The sequence below is a fragment of the Eptatretus burgeri genome, chromosome 11 (assembly GCF_056783735.1).
Source record: "Eptatretus burgeri isolate ZD-2024b chromosome 11, Ebu_testis_v1, whole genome shotgun sequence".
NCBI lineage: Eukaryota > Metazoa > Chordata > Myxini > Myxiniformes > Myxinidae > Eptatretus > Eptatretus burgeri.
In genome coordinates, this window is record NC_140971.1 from 99525305 (window position 1) to 99542046 (window position 16742).

Genomic DNA, 16742 nt, shown 5'->3' on the forward strand with positions numbered 1-16742 from the left:
TCAACCGAGCTTCCACTACTCTTTCCCACAACTTCATGGTGTGGCTTAACAACTTTATCCCTCTGTAATTTCCACAGCTCTGCACATCACCCTTATTCTTGAAAATCGGAACCAGTACACTTAATCTCCACTTCTCCGGCATCCTCTCACTTTCCAAGACTTTATTAAACAATCTGGTTAACAACCCCACTGCCATCTCTCCAAAGCACTTCCATGCCTCCACTGGTATACCATCTGGGCCAACCGCCTTTCCACTTTTCATCTTCCTCATAGCAGTCCTCACTTCATCCTTACTGATCCACCCCACTTCCAGATTCACTATCTCCACCTCTTCCAACCTTCTCTCTCTCTCTCATTTTCTTCATTCATCAGCTCCTCAAAGTACTCCACCCACCTTCTCAACACACTCTCCTCGCTCGTCAGCACATTCCCATTTGCGTCCTTTATCACCCTAACCTGCAGCACATCCTTCCCAGCTCAGTCCCTCTGTCTTGCCAATCGGAATAAATCCTTTTCCCCTTCTTTTGTATCCAACTTCTCATACAGCTCGTCATATGCCTTTTCCTTGGCCTTTTCCACCTCTCTTTTTGCCTTTCGCCGCCACTCCTTGTACTCCTGCCTACTTTCTTCATCTCTCTGACTATCCCACTTCTTTTTCGCCAACCCCTTCTTCCTTATACTTTCCTGTACTTCCTCATTCCACCACCAAGTCTCCTTATCTTCCTTCCTCTCTCCAGATGTCACACCAAGTACCTTCCGAGCTATCTCCCTCACAACTTCTGCTGTCGTTGCCCAATCATCCCACCCATCTTTACCACCATCCAACGCCTGTCTCACCTCCTCCCTAAATTTCACGCAACAGTCTTCCTCCTTCAGCTTCCACCATCTGGTCCTTGGTTCAGCCCTCACTCTCTTCCTCAACCTCACCTCTAAAGTCATCCTAAAGACCACCAATCAATGCTGTCGAGCTACACTCTCCCCTGCCACAACCTTACAGTCACCAATCTCTTTCAGGTTGCATCTCCTACTTAAGATGTAATCCACCTGTGTGCACTTTCCTCCACTCTTGTACATCACCCTGTGTTCCTCCTTCTTCTTGAAATACGTATTTACCACTGCCATTTCCATTCTTTTTGCAAACTCTACCACCATTTGCCCTTCCACATTTCTCTTGTTGAGACCGTACCTCCCCATCACCTCCTCATCCTCTTTATTCCCTTCCCCAACATGTGCATTGAAATCTGCTCCAATCACCACTCTTTCATCCTTGGATACACTCTCCACCACTTCATCTAACTCACTCCAGAAATCTTCTTTATACTCCATCTCACACCCCATATGTGGGGCATATGCACTGATGACATTCATCATCACCCCTTCAATTTCCAACTTCACACTCATCACTCGATCAGACACTCTCCTCACCTCCAATACCCTCTTGACATAATCTTCCTTCAGGATTACCCCGACACCATTTCTCCTCCCATCCACACCATGGTAGAACAGTTTGAAACCACCTCCAATGCTCCTAGCCTTACTCCCCATCCACTTGGTCTCTTGTACACACAGTATGTCCACCTTTCTTCTCTCCATCATATCAGCCAACTCTCGCCCTTTGCCAGTCATCGTCCCAACATTCAGAGTTCCAACTCTCACCTCCACACTTCTACCCTTCCCCCTCTCCCACTGCCTCCGGACTCGCCTTCCCCGTCTCCTTCTCCTCCTTCGCCCAGCAGTAGCACAATTTCCACTGGTACCCTGCTGAGCACCGGTAGCGGTGGCGGTCGTTGGTAACTCGGGCCTCGACCGATCCGGTATGGAAATTCGTTTTGTAGTCCGCATAATGATTTGGCATAGGTTTTTACGCCGGATGCCCTTCCTGACGCAACCCTGGTCACCTCTTACGACACACAGGGATATGGTACACCTATTCTAACCGGGGCATACACCAGGCCCAGTACAACTGGCACTCATTTCGCCGACCTCGGAAGGATGGCAGGCTGAGTCAACCCCCTGGTGTTTTCGACTTGGTATGTATATATATATATATATATACATATACACATATATTAATTCAGTGTCCCAACGGGGCTTGAACTCAGGACCTTTTGGGTCCCAAGCCACTGCCCTAACCACTGTTCCAACACCAGGCTTTATATATATATATATATATATATATATATATATATATATATATATATATATATATATATATATATACATATACATATATATATATAGTCATGTCCAGGTCAGTTAACACCGACGCTGAGCGGATGAGCCAAACTGGTGGTTTACTTCCTCAGACGTTCCGAATTATGGTGGACAACGCACGCCCGGGTCGAGAGGAGACACGAAAACCTTGAAGCTTTTTACAACCAATGGGTTTATTTCCCGAATCACAATAAATACAAAGAACCAGGGATGACATAATTGCGAGATGATGGTGGGTTGGAAGGAAGGGGATGCAATTAATAATTATATGCAATGACAATAAAATGCATGGTGCCACACACCAGATGCAGTCACTGACGGGAAAGGGACAAAAATATACCCATCAGGGATGGGGAATCCCCCGCCATTGAAAAAGGTCATACATATTCGAGATAACGAGGAAGGTGAATTGGAAACAAGACACCATTTAGAAAAAAATTAGAGCCTATATCACGATAGTCGTTTTTTTAAACATGGCTGCCTGGCGGCCATATCGGATGTCCGAGCGGGCCGAAACCATGTTGCAAAAAGTTCCCCAGGGCTGAGGAACGTAGTAACCAAAAATAATTGAAATCAGATAAGCGGTTTTCCATTTATTACAAAAAACATTTTTTCAAGATGGCCGCCCCAGTCGGCCATCTTGGATCCGGCCACACCCGAAATCAATATGGTTCTTCCTTTTCAGGTGGTACATGTGTGACTCAAATTTCAAATAGATATGGCGAACAGTTTACGAGTTATCGCACTCACAGCTATAAATGTTGACGCCCAGCCAGACGGACGGATGGACAGCCGGACGGACGACCTGGGTGACAATAATATCCCCCTTCCGCCATGCAGCGGGGGATAAAAACCAGGGGGCTCAGCTCCTGTGGCAGCAGGGTCGAGCAGGCGATGAGCACGATGATGAGGCAAGCAGACAATGGGGAGAGGAAGACCAGAATGATGAGACAAAGGCACACGGGCAGGTCGACAAAATTGGGCAAGGCAGGAACGATGAAATGGACAGAGGCAGATTGGCAGGACGAACTCGACTCCTTTTCCTCTGATTTTTTTTTCCCACACTCCATCGTGTTCTCCTCAGACCAACTCCATCTGCCCAATCAAACTTCTCTTCTCCCTGGGCAATGCTCCACCCCCTTGGGAGGCGACAACCGCTCCTCTCCTCACTCTCGAGACAATCCAATGCATCTACTGTGTACATCTTGCCGAGTCTCCCGGTACCCCCCGGTAAAGGTTGACATAGAGGTTATAGGCATGATTTCCTTACTATAATCCCTAATTATTACCATGCACCTCCCCCTGTATGGTGCACATACAAACAAGACAATTCTTAAACAAACGTTTCCCTACTTAGTCATCAAGATAGCTCACTACTCGTACACGGACCATGCTAATCCATGCATTTCGATCTGCTCTATGGTGATATCTATCCCACACACAAACGCAAGACAGCCCACCACCACCCCTGGAACCACAGCTCCGACAAGGTTCAATGCAGGGGCAAGCTCCAGCCTTAACAATTACAGACTCACACCTAATTTGCCTCAACAAAATAAATCAGGAGCGGCTGTGGGAAGTGATCTGTAGCCAATTTACCTAACCTCCTAACCGTATTATCCTCTTAATTGCAAACAGAATTCAAAAATTTACAACTTCATGTGCAGTGATCTTCTCTCCAGTGTCCTCGCTCCAATGTCCTTGGGCAGGGAGAAGATGGCTCCAAAAACACAACCAGGCCTAATTTAACGACAATTTACCGCATCCAATAACCCCACTACTTCACCACGTCCCCCAGTGGATGTCATCTGCTCCAGCTGTCAGCAGAGCCCAAATACCCAAGTTATAATTTACCTATCCAATTTCACAGGCTACCTGCCCTTCATAGCATATATCAAGTCACAAGGGACCGAGTGGAACATCCCCACATTCATCCACAATGAGAACAACTGTCACATTCCTTGCAAGGCTGTGGCTTCATTATTAAACACTACAGATGTTGCCCTCAACTCAGCAGCGGGAAGGTCCTACACAAACAAGGTGTGTGTGTGCGTGTGCATGTGCGTGTGCGTGTGCGTGTGCGTGTGTGTGTGTGTGCGTGTGTGTGCGTGTGCATGTGCGTGTGCGTGTGCGTGTGCGTGTGTGTTCTCCATAACTCCAACACCATGAAATCTAGCGGCCTGAAACTTTGGATGCATACCATTGGAACTCCAAGAAAGTGCATGACTGAAAATTGTGTGTTTGGATTCATTGAAACACCCCTTTTGAAGATAATTAACGGCCTTATTTAATTATATCCTTTATCATCCTGGGTTACCTCGCTGGGTTCTTCATTTGCCATTTTGTTCGGCCTGCTCAACAATGCCTCGAGTTGGAACAGACTGCAACGATTTACTAATGATAAAGCACTCAAAAAATATTTTTCCCCACTTTCCTTAATCATATCATTGAACGCCTCATCGACATACAGAGACATGACAGAAGTAAATAGACTCCTTAAATATCTTCATTTCAACTGTATAACAGTTTTACTCAGTGATTTGCACCAATATTCGACTATTTCTTTGCAGAAACGAGTTCCTGGGCCTTGTACGACAATTAACTATGCCTCAAACTGAGGAAGCACAGAAACTTTCCGATTTTCAAAGACAACGAATTGTTGGCCATTTGGAATGTGGAGTCAGCCAGCATCAGAAAGCTCAGAACCTTGACATTCCTCTTTCTACGGTCAATCGGGTGATTGTGCAATTCACCAGTGAAGGCAAGGAATCCACAGCTTCCCGTTCTGGTCGACCTGGGCCTTCAGAAAGGTGTCTTCGAGCTGTCAAGTGGTCCATTGAGAAAACTCCCCGTTGCAAGGCAACATATGTTGCAGAGGAGGTCCAAGTTAGCTCAAGAACTGCAGTTTGGTACCTTCATCAACTGGGCTGCTGCGGGAGAGCACCTCGGAGAAAACCTCTTCCGAGACCAGCCAACATTCAAAGGAGAAAGAAGTGGGCTGACGAGATGGCCAACAGACCCTTGGAGTTTTGGAAAACTGTCATTTCTTCAGATGAGTCCCAATTTACTCAATTTTCTGACAGTGGACGCATATGGGTCTGGAGACTTCTCAGTCAAGAGTTTTCTTTGAACCGATTACAGCCAACTGTCAAACACGGTGGTTTTTCAGTGATGGTGTGGGGAGCAATCTGGGGCGCTGGTCAGTCAAAGCTTGTGGGGTGTGTTGGCAACATCAACTCGACAATACACATTTCTATCCTTGAGGATAGATGTCTCCATGTCTCCTTCACTGGTCAGATGGTCAAAAACAAAACTCTGATCATGGAAGATGGAGCTCCATGCCACACTGCAAAAATGACGAAAGAATGGTGGGACAAAAATGGGATCAAACGACTTCCATGGCCATGTCAGTCTCCTGACATGAATCCCATTGAACAACTCTGGGCCATGTTGGATCGAGCTGTACAGAAAAAGTCCAGGAAACCAACATCATGGGCAGAATTTCTAACCCGTTTGCGTGAAGCCTGGGCAGAAATCCCACAAGAGAAATTTTCAGAACTCAAAAGTTATTTGCCTGAAAGAGTTAAAGTGTTGAAATCTGCAAATGGCAAGTCAACAAAATACTAGTTTACATATTGAAATGAATCAAATATACTTCAAATGTCCATAAATAAATAATTTTTAAATCATGGTGTCTATTTACTTCTGTCATGTCTCTGTACCTATGAATATTCCTGTTGACAGATTTGCAGTGGTTGCGTGTTCTTGAATGCCGATTTGCGCAAAATAAACCCAGCAGACATGGAGATCTCTTCAAGCCATCCCCGCCGGCGGCGTGACTGTTCCTAAAGACGCACAACTGTTATAATATAAAACAAGAAAAAGAGCAATCAGAGATTGCAGACCCTCGCTAGGACTTGTTTTGTGAGGTTATTTTGTGTGGCGTTTGTCATGGTGTGCAACCCCGCTTTGATTGGACACCTGACTCCGACTTATAACGTTTTTTTTAAAAGTATTATTCAATTGAATTTAGAATGGGATTAAAATTAATTCAATTCAATTCAAATCAAATGGAAGACCAAATAAGTAAAGTACTGCTTGCATTGGAGTATACAGAAGGAACCCAAACAAGCAAAAAGCAAAGATGAAGTCATCAAGAGGAACCTGGATAGGAATCGGGTTTCAGCTACTGCAACTCTACCCTCAAACCCATCCAGATACAGCCAAATTAGCCTTATTCAAAAAATTATATATATATAGTGTTGTGGTTACCAAATTCGCAAACCACCATTCAGGTCCCTTAGGTGAGGTATCTCGGTAAGTGCATGTGTAGTTAGGCCCAAACCCGTTGTCTAGTGGGAATACATGTCATTTATGCGTGCTGCGACTCTTCAGGATAGCCGTTTTTCTTTTACTATCTTTAATTTGGACCAACCGCCATTGTTACCACCACCAGTCACAACATCAACCACCAACCACAACGCCGCTTCACCACAACCGCCACGACCTTCACGTCACACCTCGCAACCGTCGCATCGCCACCGTTCTTGCGCCGCTTGTGGGTACCGGTGTTGGACTCGTGCAGGGCGCGCGCCGAACAGCGTGTACAAAACCACGGATTTTCTGCTTCAAAAACGGATCAAAAACGACACACGCCCACTTTTTGCCGTCCAATCGGTGAGTGAGGGGCGAATTGGCCCCGCCCCCAGGGCGTTGGAGGGCGATCGATATATGCAAATTTATATATATATATATATATATATATACATATATATATATATAGATGTACTGTAAATATGAGTGCGCCAACGGCATGTTTGTCTTAGCGCCGGCAATTTTATTTAAGTCGTCCGTGTGAGCGAGTTTGTTTAGATAGTTACGCAGCCCTCAGGTTATTTATTTTGGGGACACGAATACCATGAATGTCGCACTCAGGGATCTGTAGGTAAAATGTACTAGGGGAAAACTACACATGATGGCACACGAAAATTTGACGACTCGGGACGAGTCTGTAAAAAGGGGAGGGGGTAGTGTTGTGGTTACCAAATTCGCAAACCACCATTCAGGTCCCTGAGGTGAGGTATCTCGGTAAGTACATGTGTAGTTAGGCCCAAACCCGTTGTCTAGTGGGAATACATGTCATTTATGCGTGCTGCGACTCTTCAGGATAGCCGTTTTTCTTTTACTATCTTTAATTTGGACCAACCGCCATTGTTACCACCACCAGTCACAACATCAACCACCAACCACAACGCCGCTTCACCACAACCGCCATGACCTTCACGTCACACCTCGCAACCGTCGCATCGCCACCGTTCTTGCGCCGCTTGTGGGTACCGGTGTTGGACTCGTGCAGGGCGCGCGCCGAACAGCGTGTACAAAACCACGGATTTTCTGCTTCAAAAACGGATCAAAAACGACACACGCCCACTTTTTGCCGTCCAATCGGTGAGCGAGGGGCGAATTGGCCCCGCCCCCAGGGCGTTGGAGGGCGATCGATATATGCAAATTTATGGATCAAAAAGCATTCACGCCCACTTTTTCTCGGGCCAATGGGGAGCGAGGTGAAAGGTCGAAGGGAAGGGGGTCAAAGATGAAAGGGCGAAGCCACGGGGCTGATAAAAGCGACCGTGTTCGTCAGTCCAGGAGTAGGAGAGTCGAGAACAGAGAGTTAAGACTTCGCGGGCGGTGGAGTTGGCAAGAAGGAGCTGGTCGTCGTGTGCGTTGGAGTCGGAGCGGAGGGGACGGAGCTGTGGAGAGGCGGCGAGGGCAGACGAGGGGGTGCTCGCGTCGTGCAGGGAGCTGCACCCCAGGGAGGCCGACAGCGCGACCTGGCCGAGGTGGAGACGCTCGTCGCGGGACAATAGGAATCCTCTATACCCCGAGCATCAGCAACCCCCTCCTGTTTCCCCCCGCGCTGAGATAGTGCGACCAAGGGGGCCCCTTTCCCACCCCCTACCAGACACTGCCCGCGAGGCCCGCGGAGTTGAGGCACCATCGCCGCTCCGCGTCTCATCACCAGACGGGTAGGCCCGACCCGGTCTCGGCCTCAGGCCCGCCTCATCCTTGAGGGTATTCTTTTCCTTGGTTTTGGGTATGTGTTGTCGGCGCCGTCTGTGAAGTAGAATTGTATAAGTGTTGCCGTGTGCTCGGTAGTCGGTATTAGCTCTGCATTGTGTCCTCGCTTTTACATTTGCTTTTTGTGTAAATTGCATTGTTTTTTTTCTTTTCTGTGTGCTTTTGGTGGAATTGAATATGTGTGCTTTCCGTTCATCGCGAATAAATGTGCTTTGTGTTGAACTGTTTCCCGCTTCGCTTCGTCATTTCCTTCATTGAATCCTCATCTTGCTTCACGTAAAGGGTTGGTAGTGGGCTGAATACGCCCGATAATTAATCGAACCGTCGAGGCCGACGATAACACCGCTCGGTTATCCCGATAGTACGGAACGGGTCGCTTAAGTGGCCCGTGTCCGAAGTCGACCTGCGGCGAGGTGCGATCGCCCGGTCTACCCTCCGCGTGGGTACTTAGGTAGGTCGAATTTGGCGAGCAACCCTATCCCACGCGGGGGCTGATTGGCTCGATCGCGGTGAGACCGAAAGGTCCACCCGTTAGTTCCCGGCGTTAGTCCGAGAGGGTCACGACTGGATTGTCCGTCCGGTGGGCGACATGCCGCGATTCGAGTTACGTGGCCGTCAGCACGCCGGCGGGCGCGAATCCGCAACAATATATATATATAATAAAATAAAAACAAACCCAGATCGAAAATATTAAATAATTCTGGCTGCCAGACCATGTGTCCGATCAAGTTGAAAATTAAAAAATATATACCACATCACAACTAGATCGTAATTGTGAAGTTTCACGTTGATTGATTAAGCGGTTCCAGACAAAATATTATTTAATATTTTCTTCAATCCAATGCGGCTGCCAAACCATACGACCTAGCAATTATTCCTCAACAAAGTTGTGCACTCAACGCTTAGGGAACATTTGTGTCATGTTTCCCCTCGATCTGTCCAGCCATTCTGGAGAAGCTTTTTAGAGGTTTTCGGGTTAATCCAATACGGCTGCCAAACCATGTGACCTATGATGTCATATGTGTGAACCTTTTGTTCCTCATGAATCTTTTGTCCTCATGGTCATACATGTAAAGTTTCACCTCAATCTGTTCAACCACTTCAGAGAAGAATTTTGAAGTTTTTTTTTAACAATATGGCTGCCGAATCATGTGACTGATGACATCAAAATTTTTTCTTTGGACCATTTTATCCCAAGATGACCGTTAAAAATTTTCATACCGATCAGATGTAGCATTCTACATATGAAATTTTGACATTATAACGAAGGCACCCATGACTTCATAAAAATTAAATTAAATTTTTTTTTAAATCACTCATTCCACATGAGGAGTACTTGCAATGTCAGGTCAGGTATGGGAGCATGTGCCAGAACAGCGCGTCGCTGCGTCCACTTTCCGCCGGTACTCCAGGGGCCTCCGTCTGGCCATCCCCCAGGCAGATGCCAGGCCCATCCCCATCTCCTTGAGATGATGGTCAACCTGCTGCAACCATGAGGCACGTGGTCGGCCCACTGGTCTCCTCCACTCATGAAACTCCCTCGCTGAGAGAATCTGGTGAGCAGGATCAGCGTCAGGAAAACGAGCCACATGTCCATACAGCCGCAGCTGATGCTCACGGACTATGCAGGTAACAAATCTCATCCGAGTCTCTCTCAGCAACCGCTCGTCGGACACAAAATCCGACCAGCGATAGCCAAGGATTCTCCGAAGAGACCTGGTACCAAAGGAATTAAGTCTCCGTCTCAGATCCTTGGTTAAAGTCCAAGTCTCGCACCCAAAGAGCAAGACTGGAAGTACCAAGGACCTGAAGACTCGGACTTTCGTCCTCCCGCACAGGTACCGGCAGCGCCACACCCCATGATCCAGTGAATCCATGACTCCCCAGGCCCGACCCAGACGTCTATTGACCTCCGGCTCACAACCTGCGGAGACATGAATATCACTGCCAAGGTAAGTGAATCTATCCACGACCTCAACATCCTCACCACAAACAGACACAGACAGGACAGCAGCATCCAAGATGTCACCGAAAGCCTGGATCTTTGTTTTGACCCAAGAAATGCGTAATCCCAACGGCTCCGACTCCTCATTCAGCACCTCGAGGGCCCCCAAGAGGATGTCTAAAGTCTCCGCAAAGATGACTGCATCATCTGCAAAATCAAGGTCCGAGATCTTGACATTGCCAAACGATGCACCGCAACTTGATCTCTCCGACATCCTCCCAAAATCCAGTCCATACAAGTGCTGAAAAGTGTGGGGGCAAGTACACATCCCTGACGAACTCCAGTAAAAACTGGAAATAAGTCAGAGGCGGTACCACCACACTTCACAGCACTCTCAGTACCAGAGTAGAGTTCAGACATCAGATCGATCAGTTTCGGTGGCACCCCACGAAGACCAAGAATCCTCCAGAGGACATCCCGATTCACTGAATCGAACGCTTTACAGAGATCAACATAGGCTGCAAGCAGCCCCTGCCGAAACTCTCGTCTGCGTTCGGTGAGGACACAGTGCAAGGATACGGTCAATCGTTGACCTCTTTGGTGTAAAGCCTGACTGCTCTGGACGCTGGTGCTCAAGCAGATGGTGGCGAACCCTATCAAGAATTATCCGAGCAAAGACCTTGCCCGGCACTGAGAGCAGCGTCACCCCTCGGTAGTTGTTGCAGTCTTGGCGATCACCCTTCCCTTTCCAGAGAGGGACAACAAGGCCCCTCTTCCAGTCAGTTGGGATGATGCCTGTGTTCCAGGCAGAGCACAAAACTGCATGCACCGACGCGAGTGCAGCATTTCCACCAGCCTTGAGAAGTTCGGCATGGATGCCACAGATCCCTGGAGCTTTGCCCCGTTTCAACTGGTTCACCGCAGCCCGTGTTTCCACAAGCGATGGTGGACCACAGTTGATTCGAGGGTCAGCAACAGGGATTGTAACACCCCTTGACGTCCAACTCGACAGCTGGGGGATCAGCCTGGTACAACCGCTCAAGTAACCGGCCCAGCGGGCCTTCACTTCAGACTCCTCTGTCAAGAGCCTACCACTCTCTGCTCGAACTGCAGTGCTCCCGAGGGATGGGCTTGGATGAGAACGTAATGCGCGAATTCCCCTGTAAGCGGGGACGAGAATCACCTGTCCACAGGTGATGCTCTACCCCCTCACAGATTCCTCGCACATAGGCCTCCTTGTCCACCACCAGTGCACGTACAGTTTTACGCCTCAGCTCCCTGAACAGCTCAGCTCTGCCATTCAGCCAGGCCCTGCGACTCTGGTCAATGGTATCCAGTGTCCCTTGAGAGACAAAATTCTTCTTTGCCCTGCGGTGAACTCCAAGGCATCCACCGGCAAATATCAAGGACGGTGGTCTTGAAGGTGTTCCACAACTCTTCAGGACCCCCAAAGCACCCAGACCCCCAAGTGTCCACTCAGCCTGTTCGCAAACTCCTCAGCTACTCTCTCATCCCTGAGCTTGGCAACATCCAGCCTAGGCTGGGATGGTACCATTCTCCAGGATTTAAGGTGCAGCTTTAGAGTTGCTACAACAAGCCTGTGGTCAGTATTGAGGAACTGAGCACTCCGGTAGACCCTGCAGTTCTGGATCATCCTCCAACGACAGTCAATGAGGACATGGTCAATCTCCTTTGCCACACCGCCAGCGTTAGAATACCAAGTCCAGCGATGAGCTTGCGGGCGCTGAAACCATGAACCAGCCACCCTAAGTCCATGACTTCTTGCAAAGTCAAGGAACTTAGTGCTATTCTGGTTCATAGTTCCTGACCCATGGGGACCAACACACACCTCATAACCATCCCTATCAGTTCCAGTCGATGCATTGAAATCCCCCAAGACTAGAAGTGTATCTCGTCTGGGGCACTGATCAACCACAGACTCGAGTGTGGCGTAGAATGTGTCCTTCACGGTAACATCACTCGCCTCAGTCGGAGCATAAATAGAGACCAGGGAAATGACACCTAAGGAGTGCCAGATCCTTAATCTCATAATACGCTCGTTGACCGGTGTTACCTCAATTATCATTGGGGTCAGCTTATTGGACACAGCTACAGCAACTCCTTGGGTATGGTAACCATCAGAGCGACCAGACCAATAGTAGGTGTAACCACCCACCATTATCTCGCCGCAATCCGGTCTCCGAACCTTAGAGAGAGCTGCAATCCCGATGTCCAAACGCTTGAGCTCAGATGATAACAGAGACAGGTGATCATCCTCTCTTAGGGATAGGACATTCCAGGCACCCACCCGAAGGGACCGCCTCAGGTTAACCCAAGGAGACCGCCGTCTGGTGGACGACACCTCAGCACCACTCCGACACACTCTCCCGCAATCTGACCCAGGGATGTTACCCCGTGGTTTCCTCCTATCAAAGATTGGGGTCCCGAAGGCTTTGCCCCAATCCCATCATCCCGTGACCTCCCCTGCGAAGGGAAGCTGCACAGGAGGTACTCCCACGCAGTGCCTTTTGAGGTTTTTTTGGGTTTTTGCGTTTTGCGGAATGAAGCGTTTTACGGTGGCTGGAGTGCAAATCCTGCCACCAACCTCCTAATAAGAAGTAACCCAACTGCAGGAGGACGTCCGCAGACACAGTTGGGCACTAGATATGGATGGCCGTTGGCTCACAAGGAGCTCCTCCGCCCTTTGACACTTGCAATGTGCCAAGTTTCAATTCCTCTCCTTGGTGCGGTTTCAGAGATACAGAGGTCAAAAGTTTTCTCGTTTTTCCAACATGGCTGCCACACCACATGACCGATGTCATAATTATCATTACAACATTCTACATGAGTAGTCACACCAATGGTGAAAATTTCATCTCAATCTGACGAACGGTTGTGGAGAAAAACACGAAAGTTCTGTGTGAACAAACAGACAGACAGACAGACAAAGAAAGAAACAAACGAACCCAAATGCAATACCCTCTCCTTCGATGTGGGCAACTAGAAAGCACAATCAACAATTGCAGACCCTCGCCAGGACTTATTTTGTGAGGTTAAATTGTATGTATTTTATAGACGTACTCCCATTCTAATTATACCGTACATACTTCAGAGGCGTACTCGCATTCCTAATGTACAAACTTTATTGAGCTACTCAGTGGAAAAAAAAAAAGATAACGTGTACTACTGGCTACCACTAGATAGAGTTTGTGGCCTATGTTAGCATGTTCTGTGCAGACACACAGACAAACAAGCAAACAGACAGACAAGACCCAAATGCAATACACTCTCCTCTGGCGATGGTAAAAAAGAAACAACGGAGAGTGGGAAGGACAAGCTTTTGTTGTTTAATTGTGTACTTTATTTATAGGTCGCTCAGCTAAGGTTATAGTTGCACAGCACTCTCCTTCCCTTTTAATAAAACTAGTGCTGGCCTGTACGTGCAAAAAAAAAAACAAACAAACAAAAAAAAAAACAAGAAGAATTGTGATGTCAATTGTCACAATTGTGACGAAGAAGGTTTGGTAAATAAATGGCCATAACTTGGGAACCACTTGTGCGATTAATATCAAACCTTGAAAAGGCACATCCACAGGGCCCCAGCGTCAATTGTGACGTCATATCAAACGAAGAAGAAGAGTTGTGACGTCATAGCACCGTCCTGTCATTGGTTTGGTCAATAAATGGCCATAACTTGGGAACCACTTGTCCAATTAATATCAAACCTTGAAAAGGCACAGACTCAGGTCCCCAGCAATATACCTGGCAAGTTTCAATTAGATCGGACCAGTGGTTGTCGGGAAACAGCGGTCGCAGACAGACAAACAGACAGACAGACAGACAGACAGACAGACAGACAGACAGACAGACAGACAGACAGACAGACAGACAATACGAGGACACACACTTGGGTTCAGAATTATGGAGCACACCATCCAAACCACTCATCCTGTTTGTTAAATCACTTAATGGTGAACTCAGCCTCGGTAACGAATCTCCAACAGAAAATAATGCATAAATATGTATTACAATATGCAGAAGAGTTGGTTTAAACTGAATACAATGAGATAGTCCATTAAAAAAACATGAATAAACAGTAAATAAATAATAACCTTTCATGCACCGAAACACAAAGCTCCAAACAACAAACAATCGGCTCCGAGTACCAGACGAGGCAGCACGTCCGTCCAATCTCACCTTTCGGCCCATATAGCTTATGGCCACTAATGGACATCAGGTCGATGTTCATTGCGTTCACATCCAGTGGAAGTTTGCCTACAGCCTGTGCAGCATCCGTGTGAAAGAAAACCTTTCGCTCACGACAGAGACCACCTATGGAAAAGAGGGGGGAAAATAAAATAAATAAAACGAGTGAAGTTGATGGCACGCCATCACAAATCCCCACGCTTCCCACCGAAAGCAAAGTTCAATGATGGCAAGAAGTTCGACCACAAATGATGACCCAATGTCAATTTTTTGGTTTAAAAAAGATATTCTGTTTTGACCCATGTGTGACCCTACATCCCCACCCCCTGGGACCTGAAACGAGGGTCAAATCCAAAAATATAGTTTCATATTTCATGTGTTGTCCCCCAATGTTGATTGCATTTACAAAGTTTCATTGGAAAATGTTTAAAATGTGTCTGCAATTGCACTTTTTGGTGTTTGACCTTTTGACCCCACCCGAGGGCCCCAGAGGATGGGGCTCAAAATGATACTACTCTCACACCTTGCCATGTGGTGATCATCACGACTGATTTGGTGAATTCTTGCAGCACAGTTTGGGAGGAGACAGCGTGACAGACAGACACAGACAGACAGACAGACAGACAGACAGACAGACAGACAGACAGACAGACAGACAGACCCGATTACAGTATCCTCCCTGGTTTTTTGTTATTTTTTAGCTCGCCTGTTCGAAGAACAGAGAGCAATAAGCGATACCCCCCGCGTGAGCGTGAAAATGTTAAATTTTTTGTATTACGGAAAAACTCGACGGTTTTCGACGAAACTTGGTGGGGGGGGGAGTTAGGTATGGTCCAAGGATCATGCCATTAGATTTTGCACTTGCCCCCCCCAAAAAAAATTGTTAGAGGAAAATTTTTTTTTTTACATTTCTACATGTTTTAAGTGATTTTCAACCACCCCCCCAAAAAAAAATTTAGAGAAAAAAATTTTTTGCAACTTTTTTTCAGCAAAATTTCGATTTCTTTTTTTCCATTTCTACATGTTTTCAGTGATTTCCACCCCCCCCCCCCAAAAAAAATTTTTAGAGAAAATTTTTTTTTTTTTTTGCAATTCTACATGTTTCAAGTGATTTCCAACCACCCCCCACCCAAAAAAAAGAATTGTGAGAGAAAAAATAATTTTTTGCAACTTTTTTTTTCAACAAAATTTCGATTTCTTTTTTTTTGCATTTCTACAGGTTTTAAGTGATTCGGATTTCGACGAAACTTGGTGGGGGGGGGGTTAGGTATGGTCCAAGGATAATGCCTTAGATTTTGGACTTGGTCCCCGCCCAAAAAAAAATTTAGAGAATTTTATTTTTTTGCATTTCTACATGTTTTTCGTGATTTCCAACCCCCCCCCCCCCAAAAAAAAAATTGTTAGAGACAATTTTTTGCAACTTTTTTTTTCAACAAAATTTCGATTTCTTTTTTTTTTGCATTTCTACATGTTTTAAGTGATTTCCACCCCCCCCCAAAAAAATTTAGAGAAAAAAGTTTTTTTTTGCATTTCTACATATTTTAAGTGATTTCCAACCCCCCCCCCCTACAAAAAATTGTAAGAGAATTATAAAAAATATTAATTATTCGACTCGCCTTTTAAAAACGATAAATGTATAAACAGGCGAGCATTGGGTGGCTTTGACACCAACTCTGGTTTAAAGTGTGGTGATCAAAAAGTACAATTCGTAGCACTTCAATTTCAGGCAAAAGCTAACATTTACAGACTGACATCTTTCTTCTCAACTAAGACTTGAAATTGCTAAAGATTATTGGTGACTCTTCCAACACAATGTACAAACGTCACTATATCTCGGGGTGTTTTCATTTGTTATCCCCACACTCAAAACAAAATAAAATGGGGAATATTGTAATTGGTTTCGCTCGTCCGAAACGCAATCTCCTCATATCATAAACGGTTGAGCAGAAATTCACCAAATTTGGTTATGATCGGCACATGGCAAGAAGTTGCAAGAGCAGTATCATTTTGGCCCTGCCCCTAAAATGTCCAATACCAAAAAACAGCAATTAGAGGCACATTTTAAAATGAAGCTTTAGATTATATATATATATATATATATATATATATATATATATATATATATATATATATATATCTTCTTCTTCCTTCGGCTGCTCCCGTTCGGGGTCGCCACAGCGGATCATCCGTATGATTCGCATAGTGATTTGGCACACGTTTTACGCCGGATGCCCTTCCTGACGCAACCCTGGTCGCCTCTTACGACACAAGCATATGGTACACCTATTTTAACTGGGGT

The 16742-nt window shown here is 46.4% G+C and overlaps 1 protein-coding gene across 1 annotated transcript in view; it reads right to left on the minus strand.

The window, feature by feature from the left end:
• The window catches only part of NFS1 (NFS1 cysteine desulfurase), a 64544-nt gene that overhangs the window by 26231 nt on the left and 21571 nt on the right, over nucleotides 1-16742 (minus strand). The window contains exon 7 of the mRNA XM_085847639.1: nucleotides 14435-14569. Coding sequence (XP_085703765.1) covers nucleotides 14435-14569 — 135 coding nt within the window. The remainder of the gene's footprint in view (nucleotides 1-14434; nucleotides 14570-16742) is intronic.